The sequence below is a fragment of the Anser brachyrhynchus genome (genome assembly GCF_964034855.1).
Source record: "Anser brachyrhynchus genome assembly, chromosome: 5".
NCBI classification, from domain to species: Eukaryota; Metazoa; Chordata; class Aves; order Anseriformes; family Anatidae; genus Anser; species Anser brachyrhynchus.
In genome coordinates this window covers 42337775-42364595 of record NC_137699.1, presented here as the reverse complement: position 1 = coordinate 42364595, position 26821 = coordinate 42337775, and the positions used below count along the sequence as shown (strand labels likewise).

Below are 26821 nucleotides of genomic sequence, written 5' to 3'. Positions count from 1 at the left end.
GTTATATATAGTTCATATTATATAGCCAGAAGGGAACCGATCACATACCTGTGTCAGGAAAGGAAAAGGTCAACAGGAAAAGGGGAACAGCAGCCAGGAAGAGTGCAGGACTGTTTCTTCCGATAGCCACACCTGTTTAAAGTGTTTAAAATTGTATCTTGTGCAAAAGTTACGTTCTAAACATGGAGTAGTATGATCAGCCTTTGTCAGTGTAAGGACATACTGCAGCTGAAAGCTCATCGCCTGCTCACTCCATGTTCGGGCCACTCTCCTTGGTCTGCTCCACAAATTGGGTAGACACAGGCAAGTCAGATCAGTTCATGGATCTGACTGAACAGCCACTTGAGTAAGTAGAGAAGGCTGCCAATTAACTTCAATCAGATACAGGTGCACCCTCTTCTGCATGTGACAAAGGAAGGTGTTAGGATGCACAGTCAGGACACAGAGTAGTGACTCGATTTTAGGAGGAGGCCACAAAATCATCTTAAAAAAGCAAGCATTAAGCAGAGGATAATACTATTTGTGGCCATATTTGCAAAATCCTACAAGACAAGGACCTGACTTCAAGTTGACTGCAAGGTAATCATTGTTATTCTGCATGTAATCAGTTTTCTTTTCAAGATATATTTTACACCTCAGATTTTGGGGAACAATACGTAAAACAAAAGATCAAGCACAGAATCCATGTCATCTGATTTGCAGAAATACCAGTGTGAGCCATTGCTAGCCACCACAGCTTGTAACAGCAGACATGTTCTAGTGGGAAGAAAAAAGCCAACCAAAAACAAATCCGGCTTCTTCACTCTGACCATTCTCCTATACCACAGTAGGTTAAGATGTCAACGTAGGATCATTCACAAGAAGAGTAAATTTGATGAACCCTCAAAGCAGGAAAAAGGAGACAGCAATCAAGAAAAATACATGACAGAAGGAGGGAGGGAAATCCAGAGAATCCAGCTGTGCAATGAACCTGGCATACACAAAATAAAAACACAACCCCCATCACTTTATTAAAGTCATCTCTCTTCATCCTTCCCTTATTTTCTACAATTCAGAAGATGCTGGACTATACAAGGACATCCAACAAGTTACACACACACACACAAAAAAAATCCTCCTTTAGAAAGAACTGCCAAATATCCCATTTCTCAGTGAAACTGAAGCCACTAATGCCCTCGTTTGGTAGCCATTTTGAGAAATCTCTCTCCCCACAGGAACAATACCAGCAAATCCACATCAAATTAAAATTAAAAATAAATACACAGGTGGGAGCAGGAAAAAAACCTCCATGATGTAACTGAGTGCCGAGGTTAAAAAAGTGAACATGATCTTGCACCAGATTTTTCTGAGCTTTAACTATACATGAAGTTAGAGCAGTTGGCAACAGAAAGGAGTTTGGAAGTTTGAATCCCCTTTCCAAATATTTCCACAGCTTAAAATATTTGCATTTCTTTTCAGTTTAACTGCAAGTTTCCTGGATTTAGCTCTTTGCTTTGAAAGCAATGACAACAGCTCCATCACGTATTTCGTTCTTAATTATGACTTAATCTCCACCTTAACAATCACTTATTAGCAGCATACTGTAAGCATTTAGTTGATAATATGCTTTTAACCAGATTCTAGAGGACACTGAGCATAAGTAGCAAGCTGTATCAGAAAGTCAAGGCTCCCTCAATAGTTTGAAGAGGAGAACAATTAGGTTCACCACACTCATCAATTTAATTTTGGTTGTTCTTGTTGCTAATTATGCACATAATCAGAAATATGAGACTATCGACCCCTGGCAGATATAAATGATACTTCTAAATAGTAGTTCTTTTAACTTTCAAACACTTGCATTAGCTTCCTTCTACAGAGACTATCCCTATTCGTTAGTTGGTCTGAACTCCATGCCCTAAGAATGATAAGGCTACTATAGGATTTACATTTCCATAGGATTGATTATTCAGAAGGGATTCCAGTGTGTTCAAGAGCTCTCAATACATAAAATTCTCTCTCCCCTAGTAGGATGCTGTCATTTTAAGGCATAATCATGGTTCAGTTCAGTAATGCAGAAAAAAAACCCAAAATGTTAAGTGACTCAAGTCTGCTATCAGAAAGACTCCAAGCTTTAAACAACAGAATCAAAGGTCAACTTAATACATTCTTCCAGAGCTGCTCTGACAGCATTACTAGCCTTATCCAAAGTACAAGTCTGCAAATTACAAATGGAAAACCCAAGTTATTTCTTCAGCCCCTATCAATACTCTCTGGATGTTAGAATGGCAATGGAACATAGGTACGATGCTGGCAATAGCCTACATCCCTTATATTGTGTTAGCACTTGCTTGCAATGGAAGAGTGTCATTATCACTGAAATACCGGTTATGATTACCTTTAGTACTCTCTGGTTCCACAGCTTTTCATACCATACATCACAGCACCTTCCTTCCATTGCAGTCAAAAAGCTATTCACCTGCCGCACTTGGTCTCTCCAGGAAACATGAGACTTGCACACTACAGAATGCCTTGCTTCAACAAAAATGTAGAAATTATTTTTACATACAATAAGGTCATGGCAACAGGCTATGACTGGAAAGTAGGAAAAGTTCAATGTTTGTAAGATCACCTAGTAAATTCTTCTGAGATCATAACAAACTCATGATAACTCTTTCAGTCTTTTAAAGGATTATCAAGTTCCTGGCCACATCATTAAAAAGCGTTAAATAACCTTTAATCGATCCGAAGCATAGAACATTTATCAACAAAAAGATAAGGGCCAAGATCCTAAGAACAGTTTAAAAGCTATATGGGAAGGTGGCACAGAAAACAAAGGGCAAACCTGATGTTTTCCCTGTTACACAATTTACCATGAGCACACGCTGCAACTTTCTGTACAAGCTATTTTCCTAAGCACTAAAGGCTTCATGCCCAGGTATCTCATATTGCTATAGTCCAGCCAAATAGTGATGAAGGCACAAATAACTGAGGCCAGGTCATCATCCGCCAGGATAAGACCGTTTCCTAGCCAAAGTATTACTCGTGGATGCTGCTATGTGGGAGCCTGCAATCAGCCAGGAATCCAAGAGTACTCCTAAATTACAGGCCAGCCTGTCCGAACGGGGAGGCAAATCTTCAGCCAACGGAAACTATTTTACCAAGTGAAAATCTTCAGAAATGCCATCTTGTGTTCACTAACACCACCTTCTTGCTCTGTCTCAACCAACTCTTATTTTCCCTGCTCTGAACCGGCCCTGTCCAAGCTATGGACTACACAGAATGCTTTGCAACACGGAAACCCAACACACTTGATATTGTTGTGTATTGCTGGTAGTTAAGTTGGTGTGACATGAACAGTTCAACCACTAAACTCACACTGCTTTGCGTTCTTACAATTTTCATGTAAGGCTTCTAAAAAGAACTAACAACCAACCCTCTCTCCACCCCCTTTTTTTAAACAAAATTAAGGACACCTACTAGCATGATATAAGAGATTAGATTCCAAAAGCTCCTAGATATAAGAATTCCGGTCGAGCTTCTATCTCAAAAATACACCTGGAAACAAGGAAGATGAAACTGAGGTTGACTGTGCACTCTTCAGTTTCCACTCAAACTACTGCCAGCGGTACAGCCTCCCAGGCAGAAGTAGCAGCGATCAGATTGTGAACAGCCCCAGCAGCCTCCATCCCTTTCACTGCAGCTTCTCTTTCCTCAGGACAGCGTTAGATGCCCTTTATTTCTGAATTTAAAACCTAGAAGAGGAAGTGGCACTCATACATTCAGCAGTTGTGACACACCTGCCTACATCTCAGCTGAAAGTCACCAAGGCACATCCAGCTTGAGCCAAAGGCAAAAACTAGTTCCCTTTAACCAGCAACTGCACTCTGCAACAGAGCTCACCTTCAACAAGAATAAATTTGCCTTCCCTCTGGCTGCACTTTCTGTTGGATCACAGAGGGAGGAAGAGCAACAAAAAGCAAGCAGTTGGATGGCAGGAGTGGCAGCAGGTAGCCTAGCCACCAGGAACAGAAAATTCAAAGGAGAATTTCTTGCTAATTCCTTCAGACTCCAGAAGGACCCACAGCCTCTAGACTAACAGTAAGTCACCCAGAGGCATCCCAGTCCTCTGCCTCCCTGTTGTGTTACACTTCCCCTGTTAAAAGTCACTTTTCAATAGAGAGACTACTGTCCTCTCTCCCCACCTTGTTAGACCACCATCAATAGGCCACCTACTCTACAAATGACGTGAAGCACTTCTGCCTCTTGACCTGGCAAACTACAAAACACATCATAGAGCCTGCACTTATCTCGAGAAATCCCCAAATCCACCATACCACCCCAGATTTTGATTTGCCCCTAACCCATACCCTTACATTGCTTTAACATAACCTACCCTTTTACTGTCACACATTCGCTACCCAAGAGGTCACCCGCTGCTCTTTGCCTTACTCCCAGTGCTACTTTGGGAAACAAACTGACCACAAGGTGAAGTTTATCATATGAAAGTCATTTTGCAAATACGTAAACTGGATCATTAAATATTTACATAAGATGTTACATGGTTTTGCATAAAACTTGGCAGCTCTGGAATGCTTATTTGAGACATCTAACCAGGGCCTGGGAAAAGGAAGAAGAGAAGAGAAAAGACCTTAGAGTGGGAAGAAGGAAAGAATAGTTAATCCCTTTTCTCTCAAACAAGTGCTACAGAAAAAGCACACATTACGATAGTCTTTTCCATGACTGCACATAGGGTTCCTGCCTAAATGTCCTGGAAATAACTAACGTAGCATTTCTATAAGCACGCTCCTCACATTTTTTGCTTGGAGTCACTTTTCTCAATCCCTCTTCCCTCCCCGCTGCTCCTCATGTATTAGTCTTTGGCTTCCCTGTTAGTCTACTGGCTGCCACTTTGTTCAGGGAACTAAGGCCACATAGAAAGTTATTTGCACCACTCATTTCTCTTTATGGTTGTCATGAACTGCTGCTAAAGTCAGGACTAAAAGAAACAAGATGCCCTGAGGTAACTGTTCAACAGACTAGAACTGGTAGAAGAAAACTACAGATGCTTCCATTTTAAACAGTATCAAGGTCTGGATTCCAAAATGTCACCTGGGAGTTGCCTTGCAGTACAGGTCAAAAAATAAATACAGGAGTATGTAGGGACCATCACACTCTCCCCTGTTGTCAATATAGATTTTTTTATTTTTCCAGCATCTGATATGTCAGTTAGCAGAAGCTTAGGAATAGAAGCCAAAGCTTGTAGGGGAATTACAAAACTCAAAAAGGACTTTTGGTGATATATCTACTATGGCCGAATGTCCTCTAACCAAAGGTAGATAAAATTATTCATGCAGTTTTACTGTTAAAGAACAAGATTCGGGAGCAATTCTACCAGATGCCTGCAGGGAAAGAAAAACACTTGGGTGGTGTTGTTTTTTGTTGTGGCATTTTTTTGTGTGTGTTGTTGTGGTTTTCTGTTTTTTTGTTTGTTCGTTTGTTTAAATCTTTTCATAACGACTTTGAGTTTCCATCATATGCACTGCCCCTAGCAGGATATGGACAGACACAGGTTGTCTAGAGAGGTTGTGGACTCTCTGTCCATGGAGATACTCAAGGGCACCTGGGCATGGTTCGGGGCAGCCAGCTCTGAGTGGCCCTACTTAAGCAGGAGATTTGGACTAGATGACTTCCAGAGGTCCCTTCCAACCTTAACTACTCTGTGATTTTGTGAACTTCTACTGTTTCCCACAGTTTCTAGTTTCTTATATATATATTTATTACACTTACATATATCAACACATATTTTAGTATATATAATCACTTTATATATAAGCATATAAAGATATGTATGTACATATGTGGTAATATAAATTTTATATATTACATATATTTATGTATGCTTTATTCATATAAATAAATATACATCATACACACAGTACTGTGTTATAGACAGTAACAGCCTGAGGTCCAACTACTCAGTTTTACACCAGCAAATTCAAGGTAAAAAACACAGTCTAAAAGGAGATAACTGGTGCCTGCATAGGTAAGTTTCTATATTAAGAAAACCATATGTACATAGGTAGATCAATCTTTCCCCTTGGTGATTCAAGCCCTGTTCATCTCAATAAAAGAAAGGAAACAGCGGAACCCCTCCTGACTGACTGCACTATCCACCGCTGCAAAGTCCAGTGGGGATGCGTAGTGAAACACACTGCTCCTTAGCTCCTGGGCGAGCTGATGTCTACTGAAGTGGCTGCTGTTTGATCCCAGGTGTCCACACAGAAATAAGTTGCATTCCCTAAGAAGCAGAGGCCTGCCAGGCAGGGGTTACTGCAAGGGGGGACTGGGCTGCTGCAGCAGGCTCTGGCCTAAGCACAGGCTGTGAGGTAATGTGAATTCCTTGGCTCGCAGCAAACACCTGAATTCTTTGGAAACCACAGGAATCCAGCACAGAAAAGGTAAATATCCCAGCGGAGCCAGTGCTAATTAGGAAGCCAGGCTACCGAAGGAGGGGCACTGTGTGGAGGAGCAGGGTGAGCTCAGGCGGCAGAAGACAACTGGTGGCAGCGCTGGGAAGCCCGTCTGCCCCCTCCGCCATTACTGGCAGTCTCGTGTCGCTCTGGAAAGTTTCCCCCCAGCTGCTGCTCCTTGGGCCCTTTGCAAGAACATTTGGTTTTTAGCTCAGTGTTACTTTTTTTTTTTTTTTTAACTTAAATCTATTTTTCAATTTCAGTGTAAATCAGACTAACAAATTCCTGCTGGACTAGGACTCTTCCAGCCACTCAGGCTCAGAAATAAGGCTGCCTAAATCTTGTAATTTAGGCAAGAAGTAGGCTGTGGAGAAGTATCCCAAAAAACAAGGAGACATTTCACTATGTGTCAAGTCTCCATTATGTCTGGAGGCACCAAGCAAAACAGACCTCCAGACCCCTTTCTGTCCCACTGGGAGATACACAGGAAGAGGGAAAGTCAGATGGGAAAGAGGAGCATCCCTAGATGGCAAAACGAGGAAGGCTGTCACAAACAGCATGGGCTATTCCTGGCCCCGTGTCCTCTTCAACTGTACTTCAAATACCAGTTAGGCTCATTCTCGTCATCCCAGCTGCCCCTCCAAAAAAAAAAAAAATCAGCATAATGCATCAGTTCAATAGTTGCTGTAAGAGCTGCCTTGGGTCTTCCACTTGCTAATGCCCACATAACTAGTCACCGTGACATGAAGAAGGCTGAGGTACATAATGACTATTTTGCCTAAGTCTTTGCCGACAAGAGCTCCAGCACATGGCCCGGGCCCCAGAAGGCAAAGGCAGGGACTGGAAGAATGATGAACTGCCCAGTCTAGGAGAAAATCGGGTTCAAGACCATCTAAGGATCCTGAAGGTGCAAAAATCCATGGGACCTGATGAGATACATCCATGGGTATGGATATTCTATCACATATTTTAGAAGTCTCAAATAGAACAACACATTTTTAACATGAGACCAAATGATTGAGACTAACATGGGTAAGCTTGTCAAGACTACCTCATTCTAGAATATATGCTTCATGCGGTCAGTCCAAACCTACAGCTTCAATACAGAAGTACCAGCTAGAGGTCTCCAGGCTGCAAGTCACAGATGGTCAATGTAGATGATTAAATACAGATATTTAGCAACTTGGTGCCTGAAAGGACAATTACCAGATGTATGCAAGCATGCTTCATCTACCTATTTTTGGGTTTTTTTTGGCACTTCCTAAGTTCTAACTCAATACCCTTTTGAAGAATAAAGGAAAAAAAAGCTTTACGGTCAACATCTGCCTGAAAAGTTGCACTGAAGAACGTCAACCAGGACAAACCAGACAGTTATTCAGTATTTCTAGCACAAATCAACCAGCAATAGCTGAAGGCTTTGTTACATACCTCTGTGTATATACCCTTCAGACCTCCTTCAAAGGAAACTTTTTCTTCACTTTTCCACATGGAAAATGAAATACAAGTCACACAGGCTTGATCCATAATCCCTTTCTTCTCCTCAGCATTGAGGCCTCAAATTCCTGTCTAGATCACGTCATGACAAGTCTAGTTGTGCCAAGAGAAACCAGGCCTAAGGAAGTATCTAGTCAAACATCAGATCACAAACGTGTATAGTAACAAGTCTGTCCCTTTGCAAGATCATTACATCTTATGGTTTCCTGATAACGCTCCTTTTCTGGTAGAGGTTCCAGCTTTACTGAAGCAGTCAGGTTCCTCTTGTATTTGGAATACACAAACCATAAGACTGGAGGAAAACATTACCTTTCAGACAGGCTAAAAGAAGAAAATAGAAGAAAAAAGTCCCTGACTACACTTCAGGGACTACCTATGCTTTCAGAAAGCAACCTCTGTACATGGAAATCACCACATAGTATCGCAATTACTAGCAAAGGTCCGTAGAATAGATTCCTTTGTTCTGCTGGTGGGTTTCCCCTTAGATTGCTCCAATACTGACTTTTATTCCAGGCTCCTATGTTACCTCTCAGTTCTCTGCTACAAATTGCTTCCACACTTAAGCACTGTTTCTCCTAAATAAAGAACAGAAACCAGCTTCCTCTCCCAAAGGTTAAGGCATTTCCCCCTGCCCCACACAATTTTTGTCCCAGCTTTAAACCAAAGTGTTACAGCATGTGAAGCAATAAAGGAGTCTCTCCCAGCACTTAACACCGCAGCATTAAATGGAAGGCCAAGGAGCTAAACAAGAAGCCAGAATCCAGTAGCTCCGGGATCCTTACCTTTCCAACTGTGAATTTGGAAATCCAGAGTATGGGAAAATTCCAAATCACTAAAACTAAAGACCATTAGTGCCATCTGCAGGCCATACAGAACATCCCACCTCAAGTTTTCTGTCACCTCTACTCGCACTTGAGCATTGTGTTCCAAAGCAAGTTTGCCAACACTTGCTGCACAAATATAACTCTGCAGCCACAGACAAAGGGAAAAGTTTAAGAGTAATTAAGAATATTGCTCATAAATTTATACCTACCATGAGAAAACATTTAACTACAGGTCTTGTTGCAAGCCTTTAGCTGTAAGCTTGAGCACTACTCAGCTGAAGTTACTCAGTGAGCAGTTGAAATTCAGTAACAGAACTAAGACTATCCTTGGACCAGAGAAAACACATCTTGCTGATCCCTCTACATCAGTCCCACAACTGTGCAGCTGACATTATCATGTATCTAGTGCTACAGTTCATCTCCATATACTAGCTACCTCCAACAAAGAACTGTGAGATAGGATGAAATTTAAAGGAAAGGGTAACTATTTACCACATGCTATTAGTAATATCAGCGTCCTGTGCATACAGGACATATTTGTCATGTATATGGACACCATGTGATCTAGATTAGATTCCATGTGCTTAAGCTATAATCAAAACACAGTAATGATTTTAGAAAACTGAAAAGTAGTATTATTGCTTCATGAAATCTTACCAAGACAGAGTCCAGAATTCTTGAGACTGATGCTTCTGGATGCATAACCAGAAAGAAAATTTAAGTTCTTTGCTCAGGACTGACTACAACACTGTTTCAAGCTCTAAAGCTGAATATTCTGAACCTCAACAGAACAAAGAAATTCAGTCAGCCAGCATCCAGGTTATCAGGTAAGGATACCAGCTCACAAACTCAAAAAGTTAAGTTTCGAGCCTCCAGTACAAGAAGAATGTCAGAACTATTAAAATGGTCTGAAAAAAACAGAGTGTATAAGGAGCAGCTGAAGAGACAAAGACTGTTCAGCCGACAGATGAGAAGGCTAGGAATGGATCTGACTGCTGTGTTCAACTACTTAATGCATGGCTATAAAGACAGAGTCAAGTTCTTCCCAAATGAGCATAGCAAAAGGACAAGATGCAACAGTCCAACTGCAAGGAGGGAAGTTCTGATTAGATAAAATTAAAAAAAAGACAGATTTACAGTGAGAAAGATCAAATACTGGAACAGGTTGCCAAAAAAGACTAAGAAAATTCCATTCCTGAAAGATATTCTAACCTTTATGGTATAAAGCCGCAGAGTACCTATTTGAACTTTGAAGACAGCCTTGGCTTGAGAAGGAAGCTGACTATAAACCTCCATACTTCCCTTGCTATCTAAATAGTTTGATGATTCAATCTTAATATATGCTGTCTGACCAGTATATTTCAATCAGAGGAAGACACTGGCTTCCTTCCTTATTTCCTTTCCTAGACCTCTGATAGGAACAGAGTAGTTAAAAAATCAAACACCTACACCCCCAACACACAAACACACACACACCAACAGTGGAGTAACAAATTTGTCTTCAAGAGACAAAAATGCTACATATCGTGGAACTGGAACACTGGCTTCCTTAACAGAGCAGAAAATTTGTGTCAGATTTTTTTTTGTTTGTTTGTTTTTTATTTATTTATCCAGAAGCATACCTATTTTTTACAACAAGATCAGCAGAACTAACTTTAAGACATTGGTTATGATGCAACTCCTATTTTGGTGGTCTACTATAGATTGCTAAGACTTTCTGAAAACAGGCAATGCACATATTCAACACTGGATCATCTTCGACATGATTTTGTTCACCCCTCTTCACTTCCCAGTAACATCCAATATTAGCAATTAACAATTCCCGAAAGAGAAAACTTGCGTGCCAGATATGTTTAAGACTCCTTTTCCAAACTGATGACAGTTGTCACATTTTTCACCGACCAAAACGAGCCACCTGTTCCAGTCCTCATTTAGGGAAGCAACCTATTCACAGCATCGTTGCAGGCAAACGCACATCGCAACAAACCTGAAGGGAATCTGTTCATCAGTTAAAAGGAGTAGTGTATTACTTGTGGGATCATCATTAACACATCTTTCTGGATTCAGTATCTGCTTCAGATAAAAATATGCTGGATTCAGTACATGCCTCGGTCAGAGCCATGCAGGCCCAAACCCTAGTTATTGAATTATTCTTTCTGGCTCTATGAGGTGGACTTAGAACAGATTTAACAGTGCTCAGGACTGTTGCACAAGACAGCCCTATGATGCTCTCATCTTAAACAGTTAAGTTTATGGTCTGAGCTGGAACTAGCAAGGATTTAATTCTCTTCACTTGGAATTTTGGAGGGGTGATTGTTTTAAATTTATTAGTTGCTCAGCTATTTAGCTAAACTTCTGTGATGAAAGAGAAATGGGTATTTTTGGCAGATGAATGTTCCTCCTGGGAATCTTAAGTATCTTTCATAACTTAAATGCAAAAGAAAATTGACATCTTGCAGGATAAGAACAGTGAACCAATTGAGCTTCTTTACTTGATAATGCAGAAAATACAAACGCTGACCTAAAATTTAAAAGACAAGTTGAAGGTATTAAGACAGAAGATACCAACAACAGGTCTCTGTTTTTGCCTTTATGATTAAATGGAAACTGAGAAAGTTTAGATTCCCTTCACCCAGCACGCTCCTAGGCTGAAAGGAATGAGAAGAGGTATCAAGGCACCAATAGTTCACAATGGTTTTAAGAACCTGACCTTTACAACAAACATCCCATTAACGGTATGTGGCCATTCAACTCTTAAAAGTTGAATTTTTTTTTTATTATTTCCCTTTGTAATAAAGTCCCTCACTAAAGACCTTATAAAGTAAACTGACAGGACAATGCATAATGAAATATCATCTACAAAAACTCTGTGGAGCTCCAGAACTGACATTTCCTTCCCATTTGCTACCATCTCAGAAGTACAAAGGCAATCCAAGACATCTCTTGACCACTGAGTGCATATACACTAAGGAAGAAAAAAAAAACTCCCCTACCTGGCCAGCCCTTCCTCGTAGAGATAGATGACAAGTGGATCATAGGATGTAACCAGAACATACAGGCGCACATCAAATTTGAAATCTGAAATACAGTTGTCAAGAGTCAGTGACTGCAAATATCTTTAACATACCATATCCAACTGAGGAAATTCAACAGACCCTCCGAACAGTGGGAAGAATAAACCATTACCTGCTGCTGCCATACTGTGCTTGAAACTTTCCCAGTTTAAAAAGCTTCCTGATTGCAAGGAATTTTCTATTTACTTTTTTTTTTTTTTGAGAACTACTGCAAGATAGACCACTTGATTATTCAGCTAAATTCCTACAAAAGTTGTTGAGCTCTTCACGTCCTAGAAACAAGAAAGAATGTGCAAGCAGGAAGCAATTTCTAAGCACACTCACCATCTATTAGCAGGGGGTTGCTGATGTAACGAGAAACCAGGATGTTGTCTTCTAGCACAATCTGGTTTGGCTACAGAAGAACAGAGAATCCAGGAGTGAGAAAACCAGGAGGCTCAAGGAGTAACAAGATGACTAGATCAAGCCTACTATTTTTCCAGCTTTCACCTACTAACACCACTCTGCACCAGTAACTATGTCAGGGGTGGGGGGAACATGACCAAAAAAAAATATCACCAGTCAGTCACAATACACTTAAGGTAATTAGATCCTGACCAGAAGCTTGGGAATGATTGCATTTCCAAAAGACACCCACTGAATTTTCCAGTCAAGCGTTCCTTAGAGTGAAATACAGGTTTAACAGACACATGGCTAAATAATATAAAATAGGCAAGAGAGAAAAATCTGAAAGTGACTGTCATTGTTTGTTTCCTGAGTGTTTAACCAGACACATGGAGGAGGGATTTTCTGGAAGCCACTGGAAAGAGTATGTAACTACAATTGGTGAGGAAGTCACAAGTGAAGAAAATTAATACTCATGAATTAATGGATCTATGGCTAGACCCAGAGCTGGTACCCAACCCTTTTGCCTACATGAATAAATATCTTCTACTGAGGATCAGTTCACAGCGGGGGCTAAGGTACGAGAAAACTACTCTTGTTGCACAGAACAGAAAGCTCTATCTACGACAAATACACATTGCAAAGTCATGGGACCTGCTGAAAAAACTTCTACTTCTTCGATGTATCCAAGTCCTCCTTCTTGTAACCAGTTTTAACTACTCATGCAAACAGTTTCTTGCAAAACATTTTCCAGCCTCCAGCTTGCAAAAGAGCCAGAAGAACCCCATCATCCTGAATTTATTCAATTTTATGTGTATTCAGCCTTATCAGTGTCACAAGCAGGAAATCTAGGCATATAGAGTATGTATATACAACATGAGAGAACAAGCTCAACTTCCCTCAGCATATCACCAAAATGACAGCTTCTTTTACAATGGACCAGATAAACCGAAGAGGTTTTTTTTTGCCTTTAAAAAAAAAAAAAAAAAACACATTTGTGATGAAATTTTGGGAGACACTCCCTTAACGGAATCACACTTTAGGACACTGAAGTCTTTGGGCCAAACTAGCTAAAATGTTTCTGGAACATATGTACACAAAGGGAGATTGGTCCCGGAATGGTCTTTTCCCCAGTTCATGGCCAACTGCCATGTAAGCCTAAACTCGTTCCTCTCTTTCAAGCGGAGCAAAAGCTGAGTGCAGCTCTGGAAATACTTACTTCATACACTTGGCGAATTGCTCCCTTATTTTATGGGAAAGAATCCAGGTAGAGAACAGATGAGACAGCATGACCCCTTCAGCGCAGGGGAGGCTAAAGGGGTTTGAGTGAGTGAAAACAAAGTGACTCACCAGTCAGTTTTGCTGCTGAGAATACTTATTGGAATATCCTCATGTGTTTTGGCTCCTGCCCAGATATATTTGTTACCTATGACAAGCTAACTCCCTGCAAAAACCCCAGAATGGCAACAAAACACTGTAACCAGCATATTGAATTCAAAGAATCATTCCTATTACTCAATAAAGGCACACTAGCATTTAGATTACAAAATTCTAAGACTGATACACATCTTACTGTGTCATATAGTTTCATTTTATCTAGTCTTTTACAGGGGTGACAGGGAGAAAAGGACACTGCGTGAGGACTATTTAGGCTGCCCAGGGCAAACAACCAAGGAGAGTTCTGGGAATCTTCCCAAGGCCAGCCTACTGTCAGCCACAAGGAGAGCATGAAGTAGCACAGATTCCCAAACGGTTTCAGGGAGTATGAACTTGTACCTAGTAAGCCAAGACTTGAAAGTACCATATAGATTGCAAGATACACACAGCATATAAAGAAAGAGCTTAGTTTTGGTTACGCAGTATAAGCCAGGGCAGACTTTGCCAGCTGCTCAGGACCGTTAAACTGCTCACCAATGTACTGTTGAAATCCAGAGCACGGCCGTTGCCTGCTTAGATGTTTGCATGCACCTTGCCTGGAAACCTGCATAGCTTTGTAGACCTTGTTACTGAAAAGCAGCCTTTTTGATGAACACTTACGTTATTTATCAGGTAGACTCCTCGACCCCTGGAAGAGGCCACGGGCTTCACTATCCATGGGCCCCTGTCCTTAGAATAGGTATCTGGTTAAAAAAACAACACCACAAGTCTGAAGCATCTTTAGTTTCGCTTATTTACAGAGGAGCAAGAACATTGCCTACAGTAAAGCCCTAGAGAACCCCAGTAAGAGATCAAGGCCTACTTTCTGATGTCCAGTTTTACCCCTCAGGACGCACTGCAATTATTACAGTTCCTCCTGCTGCTTTGATATATTCTTTTCTCTGCTCTACACCTCCTTTTGACATTTCTCTCTTCAGTATGCCCAGATATTAGTTAGGGATATTATGAAGCTGATCGTCGTCAACACTGGGCTCCAAAACTGAGCTTTCTTTGCGCACAAAGTCCACAATCAGCTTCTTGAGGACTTATATAGGCATGGAACAGGCAGCACAGTGAAAATGATATAAACAAATGATGTGCACCTTTTCTACTGTCTTTCCAGCTTCAACAACACTGACGTGATCAACAAACTGGAATATTAAGAGTGATTCCCTTCCCCCTACCAAGTTATTCTGCTTTAAGTCTGGGCATCAGCAGCCATTCACTTACTGCAGAAGTCCTGGTACTCTGCTGGGAGGATGAAGGTCTGAGGTAAGATATGGAATGCCTTGAATCCATGGGCCAGCTGCATACGACTGACGTTCTTGTACAGCCTGTCCTTCCGTGTCAGTTCATACGACCTGAAGTCCCAAAACAAGAGACTATCCATTTTCCCAGCATAAAAAACAAAGAAAACAACAAAACACCACCGCACTGCAACAACCTCTTGTCCTAGTTACTAAAGGATCTGTAGCCCTGTCAGATATCTCAGCCCTAACCTGCAACTACTCTTCAGTTTTACTGTCTCTGCTCTATGGCTGTATTGATAATCACCCTCATCTGTAGTGCCTCTTGCTATTCCCAAGAGGGACTGAAGCACAAACTGTTATAACGGTGTTTGCAAACTTTAACAGGTGATACATGACTACAACTGTAATGAAGAACCCCAAGCCCCAAACACCTTACTTATACCATCAAATAAAGGGGGGGTGCAATCAGTTTTTGGGCTATGGACAAGCACTTCAGCTCACATACTATCTCCCCTAACCCCCTAAAGACTGTTTAGAATGAAGACAGTATGTGGCACACATCCAGCATGCTGGGACTTCACAGTATCATTGTCACAAAAAAAAAAAAAAAAAAGCAAGCTATCTATACTCACATTTCTGCAAACCACGACAAAGATGTTCAGCAAAATATGATGTCAAAGCCTTACCTAGGGAAATGATTGACTTTCTGAATATCTGTAAGGGAACGCAGCAAGTAGGGCTTCAAGTGTGATCCCGTCCACATGAGATTATAATCACTGCTACTAGGGTGCACCTAAAAAACAACATGGAAAAAAAAACACGTAAAGCTACGGAAATAGTGAGAAACACCACCACTTGTCCTACAGACTGTGCCCTTCTGTCTGTGGGGCCACAGCAATTCCGGTTTAAGACAATTTCCTTTATTCATCTCTAGTACTAGGGCAATTCTACACAGACTCCTATCTTCAGCTACTGTACAGTGGTGCTTGGAAATAAATATATCAGTTTTCTATACAAGCTTACGGCTTTGCTCTTTTAATAGACCTTGTAAACCCAATTTATAAAGCATTTCAGATTTTCCCAGGAAACTTGGGAGACCAATTCCCCAACTTTGCCCTATTCAGAAGAAAATTCACCACCCAAACACTTCTCTCAAACTGTCACTAGCTGCACGTAGGACATTCTTTAGAGCAAGGAAGGTGACAGAAGAAAAAGAAACATATGACACCACAACAATGCTTCCGTGAGCTTGCAAAGGCTGAAAGATTAAATCCTTCAGATCTTCCCAAGGGCGTGAAGCAACGCTCTAGAAGCAAGAAGAGAAATGCACAATAACCTTAACTTAAATATCCCTTTTAGGCTTAAGTCTGCAAAATTAGGTAAAGGATAATCCTTTCAGAGTGAAAAATCACAACATTTTTCCCCAGCTGACAAAATACGGAGAAGAGCAGGGGAAAAAAGAAGGAAAAGAGAAAAAACACAAAGTGGGTCCAAGGGAACTTCCTGGCTCTAATCCTGCAGAGTAAACAACAAAAAAACACCACACACATAAGACATGTACACATGGAGACACACCTTGCAGCTCAGCACAAAATCAGACTTGCCAACTTGCTGGTAATCCCGAGCTTGTTGCACTCACCTCGTGGAATCCATGGGCAGTCAGTATGCTTCGGACCAGGCGGCTGTCCGTCCGTACAATCTTATAGGACAAGTGGTAGTGCTCTGTTAAGAAAGCAAGAGACACAACGCTAGAGTCTGCACACAGAAGAATAAACCCAAGTTACCCATGCTACCAAACCACAGAGAAGAGCACCATAGGACTCGGCACAGAAGAGCTGCACTTAATCCACAGTAGCAGCACATAACAGACAGGTACTTTCTGTCACCATTTGCCTACATCTTGAGGCATTAAATCCAATGATGGCATTGAAGCAAATTACATCTGTCATCAGGTATAACATTTCTACATCGCTGAACGCTGTCCTATCAAAATAAAAACCTGTTCATTTGTTAGGATGTCCTGATATATGTATTTATATATTATTTTTTTAAACAGCTCTTCATAGCCTGCTTTATAACACTCCAAATAATGATTTCAGCTCCTTCTTCTCAATTCAAGATGAGTATTCCTAGCTAAAAGCAATCATGCCATATACCCCTCATTGACACAGTTAACGTATGTGACCACTTTTAGTGTTTTATTTTGGTCTTTCAAGGTCTATGAATTTTTGTTCATGTCTCATTCAACTGTACTGATCTTCCAATAAATATCTGCAAAAACAGTTGAAAAATAAAGTAAATAGGACAAGTATTAAATGAAAAAAAAAAATATTTCCTGAGTAAAAAGTCATGATTAGGTCTCAGAAAATATGTTATACCAGTAAAAATAAGTCTAAAGAAAAGACTAAGAAGCATCATCATCTGGGACTAGACAAAGGTCTAAAGGATATTTAAGAAGTTGCACTGTACAGTAGTAGACTTGTTAAATAACAAAAAATCCTCTACTGCCTGAGAAAAAGCATAAGAAACACCACACTCCAATTAGGACACAAGTTACAGTCAGCATCAGCTTCTGCCACCATTCAAGTACGTTTGTAACTCACATCAAAAGGATCAGGAGTTTTTACACACAAATCACCTTCTCCACCCCTTACCCAAAGGAGCCAGGAGCATTTCTGCTTGGCTAGGACATTAGAAATGAGTGCACCAATTATCTAAGAAAGGGAGAAGCAAGAGAAGAAAGAGGTGTCAGCATCTACACAAGAAAAAGCTGAGTGGATTTTAGTTTTTCCCCAGCTCAGCACATCCAGAAAGAGTTCCCAGCCATACACACCCACAAGCACTAACTCTCGCAATCTGGAGTGACTCTTTGTAACTTTGCCTTATTTAGAAGCTCTCCCTTGTTTGACACTAGACAGGTTTAGTCTGACTGCAGTGCTCTTATAAAAGCAATCATTTTGCTTACAGCCTTACTCACAGTTGTGAGGCTGCAGAAACAGAGACTTGTTTTTAAAGCTTACTACTATTAATACCACCGTAGGGCTGGCGCCTCTGTTTCGTGATGAAACCCTCCCAAGACTCAAACTGGAAGGATTGATTTTAAGTTCTCAGCTACAAATTAGTGCATTTATCTTCTGGTCATAAGTTCTAGCACAGCCTCCAAATCTGATTTGTTCCAAATCAAAGCATTCCAGGACCCATGAGAGGGCCAAAGATAGGCACTTGTCACGAACTAAACGTGATAAACATTCACCGATTGACCAAGTGTTTCTGAATGTCTCAGAGCTCAGAGACAAGACTGTAGTTTCCTTCCTATCAATTCCTCTTCCCCACAAAGAGAAGGGAACATCTCACTGTGAGACTTCTGCTTCACACCTTCAGGCCAGAAGCTGTCGCCTTGCTGCACCCACCTCCTATTAGGCGGAGATAGCTGTCGTTGGTCAGAATGGCATCAGCATGAAAGACGAAGATAGGGATCCGCCTGCAGCCGCCACCAGTCCACCTGATGCACGGGTGATCCCTAAAATAGCAAGACAGTTAGCATTAGCAGCTGCTGAGCCTCACGCACACAGCAGTTACTGACTGGGAGGACGCAGCAGTTCCCTGTGCTTGCCCATGCTTGCTCACCTAGCCCATGGGCAGGACACACGGACACACACGAGGTACCCTGGTTCTCAGCTAAAAAGGGAACCTTCCAAATGATCCTCTTTGTGGGTCAGCCTTATCATTTTAAGTAGGAGCTTCGCTTAATTTGTATTGATTTTATTGAGTATAATTTGGGAGAAAACCCTTGAATTTTCAGCTACATTTCTCTGGATTTATAGCGCATCCGAGAACAAGATCCATAGCTCAGAGTAGGCTGTAACTACTGATAGCCACACAACCAGACCTTACAACACTGGTTTCAGTCTCTAATTTAAGACAAGAGATGAAAATCTGTGTATACTGCCTGGTTGTAATCCTGGGCTCTAAAGTGAGCAAAAGGCCACTCCTACAAAATCTGACAGACTAGAGAAGATTTGGCTCAACACAACGAATTTGTGTGTTCTTCCTTTCTAATTTCTGCCAGGCACAGTGGAACGTGAGCCCAGAATTCAACAGCGATGCCCCCAGGAAGCCACTCAAAGCTGCTCCAGGTTCCAAGATCTGTCCTGCATAAAACAACAGCCCTACATTGGGAACTACCAGCTGCTCAGGTAGAGGAATTAAGGACATGCACACACAAATAAAATTTATGATACAAAATCCTAACATGACAGAAAGCAAACCTGTCAACCTGCTGAAGCAAATAAGACTCAGACTACTTATTACTCCTTGCTCAAGGCAACAAAACTATGAAAAAGTTAACAGAAAACAGAAACCAAGGGGTTGGAGAGACATATCTGTATCTTTCTACACAAAAAAAATGGAAGAGTGGCATAAAGCAAGAAGCAGAAAGAAGCATTTGACAGAGAGAAGCATTTAACATGCAAGATCATTGCCTGCGAAAAGTTTGGAGACACTACAAAAGACAAAACACTTCCTATACTTCGCACAAGGAAAGTCCTTTTTAGTGTAACCTTGGTCCTCTTAACCAAGTTACCCCTGACAAGTCAATTCCACAGCACTGCCATCTGCTTCTGCTGCTTTCAGAAACCAACTGGTGGGGTGTAATGAGCTGTTCAGATGGAAGGGACCCAAGAGGATTCCAGAACTTACACGACAGGCCAGAGCCTTATATAAGTGGGAAATGAGCTGAGGCAACAGAAGGGGAGGTTACGTTAAGCCTGCCCCGAGGATTTGCAGTAAGGCTACCAGGGCTCAGACAATCCTCCAGGTGACGGTCCTTCATTCCTAGCGTGACACTTGGCCACTTAACACAGGCAGGCTGTTAGAAAGACATTGCAGTCACAGGCAGCTCTTCACCTGGTGGTCCATAAGGGTCTGGCAAGCCTGAAGCAGCTACTTCGTGTGAAGTGATGTTTCCCTAGAGCCCTAAATCCCTGCTGCTTGCAGCTGGACACTCAGAAGAAACACACAGTGATAAGAAAACAAAGAGGATGCGTTAAAGTAGGTGCAGCTGAAATATAAAACAGGGATTCCAGTCTGGGGAAGAGGAAGGGAGCAAAAATAAAAGAAGCTACCAAGCAAGGATGGAACAGGCTAGTAACTAGAAGGGAGTTCAGAAGCTGAGGAGAAATATGAGAGCTGTCATAAGCCAGTTTTAAGAAAGGATATAAAACAGTGCACAGCAGGTCACTGTAGAGCAGGCCCTCCTTCCCTGCAGGAAGTTAAAAACTAAAGCTAAACAGCAACAGCGACAAAAAAAAAAAAAAGCCGCGAATTTCCCTCATTTTCTCACGTGCCCCCAAGAAAGCTCCCAGCCTGCAAACACCGCAGAACAAGACCCCAGACAGAAGCAGTTCTGGAGCCCGCGCGGAGCGGCCCCCCCCCGGCCCCGCCGAACCCCGCGGCCCCGCTCACCTCAGCCCGTCCGCGACCCCCTCCTCGCCTTCCTCTTCCTCCTCCTCCTCCTCGGCAGCGGACGAGCCGCTCTGCTCCGCGTCCCGCGCCGCGGCGCCCGGCATGGCCTCAGGCGGCTCTCGCGGAGCTCCCGGCACGCGCGGGGGCCGGTAGTGGCCGTCAGTGGCCGCCAAACGGCCGCGGGGGGCCCCAGCCCGGCCGCCTCAGCCGGCCCCGCTCGCGCGGCGCTTCCCCGTTACTACAACAACCGCCGCGCCCGGCCCCGCCCCGCCTCACCGCGCAGCCGCAGCCCGCCGCCCGCACTGCGCAGGCGCGGCGGCCGGCCTCCTCTGGCTGAGGGAAGGGGGCGGGACCGAGCGCGGCGAGAGAAGGAGCTGATTGGCGGCTTCCGCTCTCGCGCCGCGTGGCGCGCGGCCGGCGGCCAATGGGAGCGCGGGAGCGCGGTAAGGCCGGGCCCCGCCGGGGGCGGGCGCTCAGTGTGCCGCCGACCGGCTTGGCGGCAGGATGAGCCGATTCTTGTGTGTGCTGCGCAGCTGGCTGCTCATGGTGTCCGTCATCGCCGCCGGGAACACCCTGCAGTGCTTCCGCGACTACAGCTTCGTCTCCGAGAAGCTCTACACCGCCAGCCCCGGCCTCGGTAAGGGCTGCGCGCATCGCGGGGCCTGGCAGGGCCGCGGCGCCCCCCGCTGCCGGCCCCGGAGGGGCTCCCCTGGGAAGCGCTCCCCGCCGACCTCGGTTCTCTCCCCCCACTTTCTTACGCAGTGAACGGGCTCCAGGCCCGGACGTTTGGCATCTGGACCCTGCTGTCCTCCGTGGTCCGCTGCCTCTGCGCCCTGGACATCCGCAACCAGACGTACGTGAGGGAGGCAGGGCGCCTGCCTGCTACGGGGCCTGGGGAGCGGCACGGGGGGGGGGTGTGTGGCAAAAGCTGCTTCTGAGGGGCTGGGAGCGTCCCTCTGAAAGGGCTTTGGGAGCAGCACAGCGCTTCTGCATTAGCTGGTTCTGCCTCCTGCCTGCGCGGGGAGAGCGTGCTCCTTTGTGTTGTGTTACCGGGAGGTCCGAGGGGATTTTGTGTCACGCATTTCTGAGCTCCAGCTTGGGAAGCATCTGCAGGTGTCATTGCTGCTCTGTGGATGTTAAGCTAACTGCTGACGCTGATCCCACTGATACCTGGTACTTCTTTTCCTATGACAGCTCAGATAACGGCTGTGGCAGGCTGAGGGAGCCCTTGCTGTGGTCCTCCCACTCCGCCTTCTGTCATATGCTTTTACCTGGGGCTGATGACAAGGCTTGAGGCACAGTGTGTAGCTGTGGCAGGTGTGGCAGGAGGCAGACTGTCTGTCCCCTGTGGTGGCAGAAGTCTTTCTGAGCAGGATTTTCCTGCAGTGACTCGGGTCTGTGCTAGGCAGAGCCTGTGCTGGAGGCTGGTGGAACTCGCTGCTCTGTCACTGCCTCCTGCAGCCCCAGTGTCTGCCCAGGCTTGTCTGTGGTGGGGAGGCGCAGGGACTCCGACTACCTGTATTAATCTGTGGCTCAGGGGGTCGTGGCAATGGCAATTGCAATAAAGCCCCTTGTTTCTCAGAAGGATTTTGTATCTTGCAGCTCATGGACCTGCTCCCTTTCTACAGCTGTGGCCCCTAGAGGGTAGCAGAGCGCAGGTGGGAAGATGTCTTCCTGGGCGATGCAGCCTGTAGTCAGCCATGTCCTCTTGCCCTGTTCCTCAGCACATCCAGTTCTCACCTCTTTTTGCATGCACACTTGCTTCTCACTTCACCAGTTCCCTACCTTTGCTCTCCCCCTTTTGCTTACCTTCAGGCCAGACAGTGACAGTGGCTTTCAACGCACCAGCAAAGATGCTGCCCTGTTCTCCTCCCAGCTGTTGCCTGTGGAGCTTTTGTACCTCACTAGGCTGGGGACCAAGTGCCCTCTGTGCTCCCACAGCGAGGACGGACTGGGCAGCATGCAGGTTTACTGCTTTTTCTCTCAGCCATGCTCGTGCTATGGGGTGTGTGATAACCTGTTTCCTTCTGCTTTCCAACAGCCTCTATTACATCACGCTCTTCACCTTCTTTATGGCCCTTGCTCACTTCCTCTCGGAGGTCTTCATTTACCACACCGCAGCCTTGACAATGGGAATTATGGCACCCCTCATGGTGGCGAGTGAGTAGAGCTCTGTGTCCTTCTCTCCTGCCCCCCGACTCCGTGGACCTATCAGCTCCCCCAGAACTGTCCATGGGGCGGTGCAGGTGACTTATCTCATCCGTCCAGCTCTTTCTACATGACTTAGACCATATCTCCATCACAGGTTTCTCTATCCTGGGGATGTTGATCGGGCTGCAGTACCTGGAGGTAGAAGCACTGTCACAAAACAAGAAGAAAAACTGAGACCGAGTGTCTTGTACAGGTCAGCATTGTCTCCTGTCTTCACTGCCAGACTTCCACGGGAGCAATGTTGAACGTCCCCAGGACACCAGTCCCACCGGCAGATCGATGTTGGACTCTGTCAATCATTCATTGCTGAGTGTTTTTTTCTTGTCCAGGCAACACTTCGACTGACCAATGTCAACGACCAGGCCCCGGGGGAGCTCATGTCAAAGCTTGCTGGGGGCGTTTGGTGAGCGCCTCCCTGAGGGGTGGCAGGGAATGTCTCTGGCATGCCCCATGCACTAAGGACTGCTCTCCCCGTGCACCTGTGGGGAGGAGGTGTAGAGCCACCTGGGATCCACTGAACACTTTAGACAGGAAAGAGGGATAATGTGCTGCCCCTGGCACTGCTGTGTAACTTGCATGTGCATGTTCTGCAGGGGCTGTTTCTAATAAATGACAGAAAACTGCAGGGCGTTGCGTCTGTCTTTTCAGCTATGCAGGAGGGAGTAGCGGATGTACGACCTTGGAACAGGCAGTTTCTACTGCATGTTGCAGGAAAAATCCTCTCTTTACAGCAAGATGGGAGCCTTTCCTTGACTCCTTCCAACAAAGCTCCAGGTCTGACTGATCTCTCTCCCTCTTACACACAACCACAGGTTGTAGCTCTTGCTTCTGCAGCATACAAGTGACAGCAAACCCCATGCATCTGTGAGCAAGGACTTTGCAGTGAGCTACAGCTACAACGGACAGAAAACACGAACAGGTTGCTTAGACCTAGATGAAATAATGCCCACAACAGATGGGCAGTGCACAGAAGGCAGGATGGAACCAGCAGGAGCTGCTAGCTGGGAAGCCTGTGCATGTGAAGAAGAAAGGGAAAAAAAGAGAAAAACTGCACAACAGTAGCAGTAGGCAGAAAAAGGATTATTCTGCAGAATATTTCAGACTATTAAACAAAAAGCATCTGTAGACAGTTTCAAGTATTTAATATGAAATTGTCACCTTTCATTGTACACGTAATGTTTTTTAATATAAAATTCGTATTTAAAAGCCATTTTAGACCCCCATCCCTGCTCAATCCCCAACTATCAAAGAAAGGACTTTTATTTTGGTCAAAAGACTGCACATTTTCACTTAAAAATGTTAAAAACTATGTTAGAGAAGGCTATTTTTATCTATTCCATATTTGTGCTTTGTTTCTGTTGTTGTTCCAAAATGGTATGTAGATCACCACATGATCTAAGTATAAGGACACTTGATGGCTCCCACCAGGGGATGGATGCTGGAAAGGAAGGCAAAGGGATATACGGGTCTCTCTCCCTTTGTGAGCGGAAGCTAAACAGCAGCATACAGAGGGGCGGTGTCTACAAGACACAAATGCTGGTGAGAGGGCTTCAACCCCCACCCTCTCCTCCTGTTCTCTGTTACAAGGGAGAAGTTTCCACACGACAGCACCTTTTTGTTCCCATCATGCTCAAAACACCTCCCCAGAGCAATGCAGGGCAACACAGCCCTGGCTGGTTAGCCCAGAATCGTACTCCACAGACTTTTATGTAGTGTCAAAAGCTGCAAAAGGCACTTTGTCATGAAGGAGGAAGACATGATCCTCAGCCTGGGGAGCCTGTGGTCTGACTGTCCTGGTGCTAGTGCAGTGTTGAGCTGGGCTCAGGCTGTAGCTTCAACATCTGCCACCGAACTAGACCTTGCCTCCAACAGGAGACACATGGGTATCTCTCGATTACTCCCACTACATAGGAATGTCAGAGCAACTTAAATTCTTGGTGGAGGTTTATCCTCAGCCAGATACAAAAACTGGTGCTGGCAGCAGCAGCTGCGCTGCTTTGCAGTGGCTGCTGATGTGCTGAGGGCCCTATCATCACCTGTGCAAGACACAAAAGAGCACAGGCACTCCGAGGAATCCCTCTTCCTCAGAAGGATCACAACTCCCCCAGGGTTACTCACAAAGTAAGCGTGGTCCAGCACCTGCATTTCAGGTCACACCTTCCCTGCGAGAGGAGACCACCTACAAGGTGCCACCTTCACGCGACCAGGCTTTTCTGAGCACGTGTGCTTTTCTTCCAAGTATACGCAGTGGGGGCAGCAGGGGCTTTTCCCGACTTCTCCTCTTAGCACGGTCTCCAGAACAGCAAGACGCAGAGGTGTAACTGACAAGAGCAACTCCCTTCTCGTTTCCCTCTTACAGTCTAGGAGCAGTTCTCAGCAGCCCCCCACCAGAATTGACATGTAACAGGAAGATGGTGTAGGTAGCAAAGGTGAGAATGAGGGCGGGGGGAGGCAGGTCTTCCATCTCCCAGCTCTGCCACCCCTCTTTTTTACAGCTTTGATTCCTTGAGGACTATGGGAACAGCGCAGGCTTCTGGCATCACTTTCTGCAAGTCAGACAGAGGAAAAAATACGGTTAGGATCCCGGGTGGCCAGACCTAGGCTTCAGAGACCAGCTGGCCAGAGGCTGGCTCATTCACAGCCCCCTGCAAGTGTGCAGACATCAAAGAGCCATAGAATGGTTTGGGTTGGATGAACCTTTACAGATCATCCAGTCCAATCCCCCTTGCCATGGGCAGGGACATCTTCACTAGGTCAGGTTGCCCAAACCCCATCCGACCTGATTTACATCCCCAAAGGAGAATCACCACCCTCAGAAAGCTCAACCCGAGTGCACCTGGCTCCCTCCTCTGCCTCCAGAGGATTTTAGTGCTCACACAAGGGACACCGGGGCAGCAGGGCAGAGCAATGATCCCACTTCCCTTAAGCTACTTGCTGCAGTCCTCAGACGATGCCACTGTGATGTGAGGTCGACCTCAGAGTGGTGAAGCTGCGGGGCCAGTTCTCTGGGCAAGGGAAGAAACTGGGAACTCCTCCTTCATGCCATGGAGAAGGGCAGTATCCGTGCAAGTGCCACAGAACCTGTATCCTGTGCACCCTCCGAATTTTACAGCAGGAGGCTCAGCACAGCAACTAGCTCCTCTCTTCTGTCACACCAGAGGGCCTCTTCATCTCCCAGACAGGTTTCTGGTACTGCTCACCTTCAAGCCTACGCATCCCCACCCCACCCCCATTCAGCGCTGGCACCCTCTGCCTACTTTCTTCCCTGACCCCAGCTTGGTCTTAAGGCTGGGATAATTCCCTAGAGTAGTACAGATAAGGCCTTCTTCAGAGTTCATTACTCATATCCTAAAGGGCCATAAGAAATAAAACAGAAACCTCTCCAAGTTCTGACTGCGTATAGTAAGACACCCCAACTGTCACTGATTCAGAGAACAGCATGCAGACTGGTAAGGGTAAATGTGGAGTCTCCCAGAGCCTGGGCTTTGAGTTCACTCACTGTGGGGCAAAACTCAGATCTGAGGCAGGAGTCAGAGGTACATGAGAAAGGCTCACGTCCCCAGTGCAGTTCAAGAGAAGTCCACGCAGCATGGAGGCAAGAGTTACAAAAGTTTCATTCTGAGTAGCATCTTGCACAAACTGCAGCTGAAAAGGTTGTACAGAGGGCAGCAGCAATATTCCAAAGCACAGGAGTGAGGTCAGGAGAGCTTCAAAGGGATGCCTCGAGGCAAAAGCCAGGCAGTGCAGAAAAACCTCCTGCCAGCAGGAGGGGTTGCAGGAAGTAGTGCCAGAGGCAGGAATAATGGGAAAGCTGCATTCAGGCTTGGGAAATCCCACTAGAATGAATCAGAGAAGCATGCTGGCAGCCCTGAACAGGCTCCCCAAGTAGCTCTGGGGTCTCGACACCACTTACCTGCCGTGGAGCTACAGGAACAGTGGTTTAGGAGATCAGCCAGCCAGCCTGCAGGGCTCCCCCGCCTTGGGAAGGGAAGGCTGCTCCCGCAGGTGGGAGTGCTGCAAGGGGATGTGCAGTTGGCCTGCCCGTGGCTTAGGGAGAAGAGTGCTTGCCACAGTAAATACAGGAAGGGAGCATGGAAGTTTAAGCAGGAGATGGCATGCACACTGTTTGTTCCTACTGTGCAAGATTCCAGCAGTTCTGTTTTTTTGTGGGTTTTGTTTTGGTATTTTTTACTGAACTAGAGCACGCTACAGCTTGCAAGGTATAGAGGTAGAATGCTTTCCCTGAGGCCCTAACC

The 26821-nt window shown here is 44.9% G+C and overlaps 3 protein-coding genes across 17 annotated transcripts in view; 1 reads left to right on the top strand and 2 right to left on the bottom strand.

Moving 5' to 3' along the window:
- TTLL5 (tubulin tyrosine ligase like 5) overlaps positions 1 to 20662 on the bottom strand; it is a 128596-nt gene extending 107934 nt beyond the window's left edge. For 5 of the 9 annotated variants that reach the window (XM_080595556.1, XM_080595558.1, XM_080595560.1 and 2 more), the window contains exons 1-8: positions 20355 to 20660; positions 18302 to 18411; positions 16531 to 16613; positions 15578 to 15684; positions 14872 to 15002; positions 14263 to 14345; positions 12166 to 12235; positions 11761 to 11845 (exon numbers count right to left, since the gene is read on the bottom strand). In XM_080595556.1, coding sequence (XP_080451682.1) covers positions 11761 to 11845; positions 12166 to 12235; positions 14263 to 14345; positions 14872 to 15002; positions 15578 to 15684; positions 16531 to 16613; positions 18302 to 18411; positions 20355 to 20458 — 773 coding nt within the window. In that variant the 5' untranslated portion in view covers positions 20459 to 20660. Of the gene's footprint in view, positions 1 to 11760; positions 11846 to 12165; positions 12236 to 14262; positions 14346 to 14871; positions 15003 to 15577; positions 15685 to 16530; positions 16614 to 18301; positions 18412 to 20354 lie in introns of all 9 variants that reach the window. The other 4 variants (XR_013952252.1, XM_080595563.1, XM_080595562.1 and 1 more) reach the window with 2 other exon arrangements.
- Positions 20663 to 20810: 148 nt separating this feature from the next.
- On the top strand, positions 20811 to 23190 carry ERG28 (ergosterol biosynthesis 28 homolog). 4 transcript variants are annotated; one of them, XM_080595574.1, is made up of 5 exons: positions 20814 to 20991; positions 21117 to 21207; positions 22396 to 22514; positions 22660 to 22758; positions 22895 to 23190. In XM_080595574.1, the coding sequence occupies exons 1-4, from the start codon at positions 20859 to 20861 to the stop codon at positions 22737 to 22739; spliced, it is 423 nt and encodes a 140-aa protein (XP_080451700.1). In that variant the 5' UTR covers positions 20814 to 20858; the 3' UTR covers positions 22740 to 22758; positions 22895 to 23190. The 4 variants fall into 4 exon arrangements, with proteins under 4 accessions (XP_080451702.1, XP_080451701.1, XP_080451700.1 ...); XM_080595576.1 differs by lacking the exon at positions 22396 to 22514 and having other exon boundaries at positions 20811 to 20991; XM_080595573.1 differs by having other exon boundaries at positions 22660 to 23190.
- Positions 23191 to 23688: 498 nt separating this feature from the next.
- The window catches only part of FLVCR2 (FLVCR choline and putative heme transporter 2), a 34777-nt gene continuing 31644 nt past the window's right edge, over positions 23689 to 26821 (bottom strand). For all 4 annotated transcript variants that reach the window (XR_013952253.1, XR_013952254.1, XR_013952255.1 and 1 more), the window contains one exon: positions 23689 to 25111. Coding sequence is in view for 1 of the 4 variants with exons in the window: in XM_080595564.1 (XP_080451690.1) it covers positions 25055 to 25111 (57 nt within the window). In the remaining 3 variants the exon portion in view is untranslated. The remainder of the gene's footprint in view (positions 25112 to 26821) is intronic.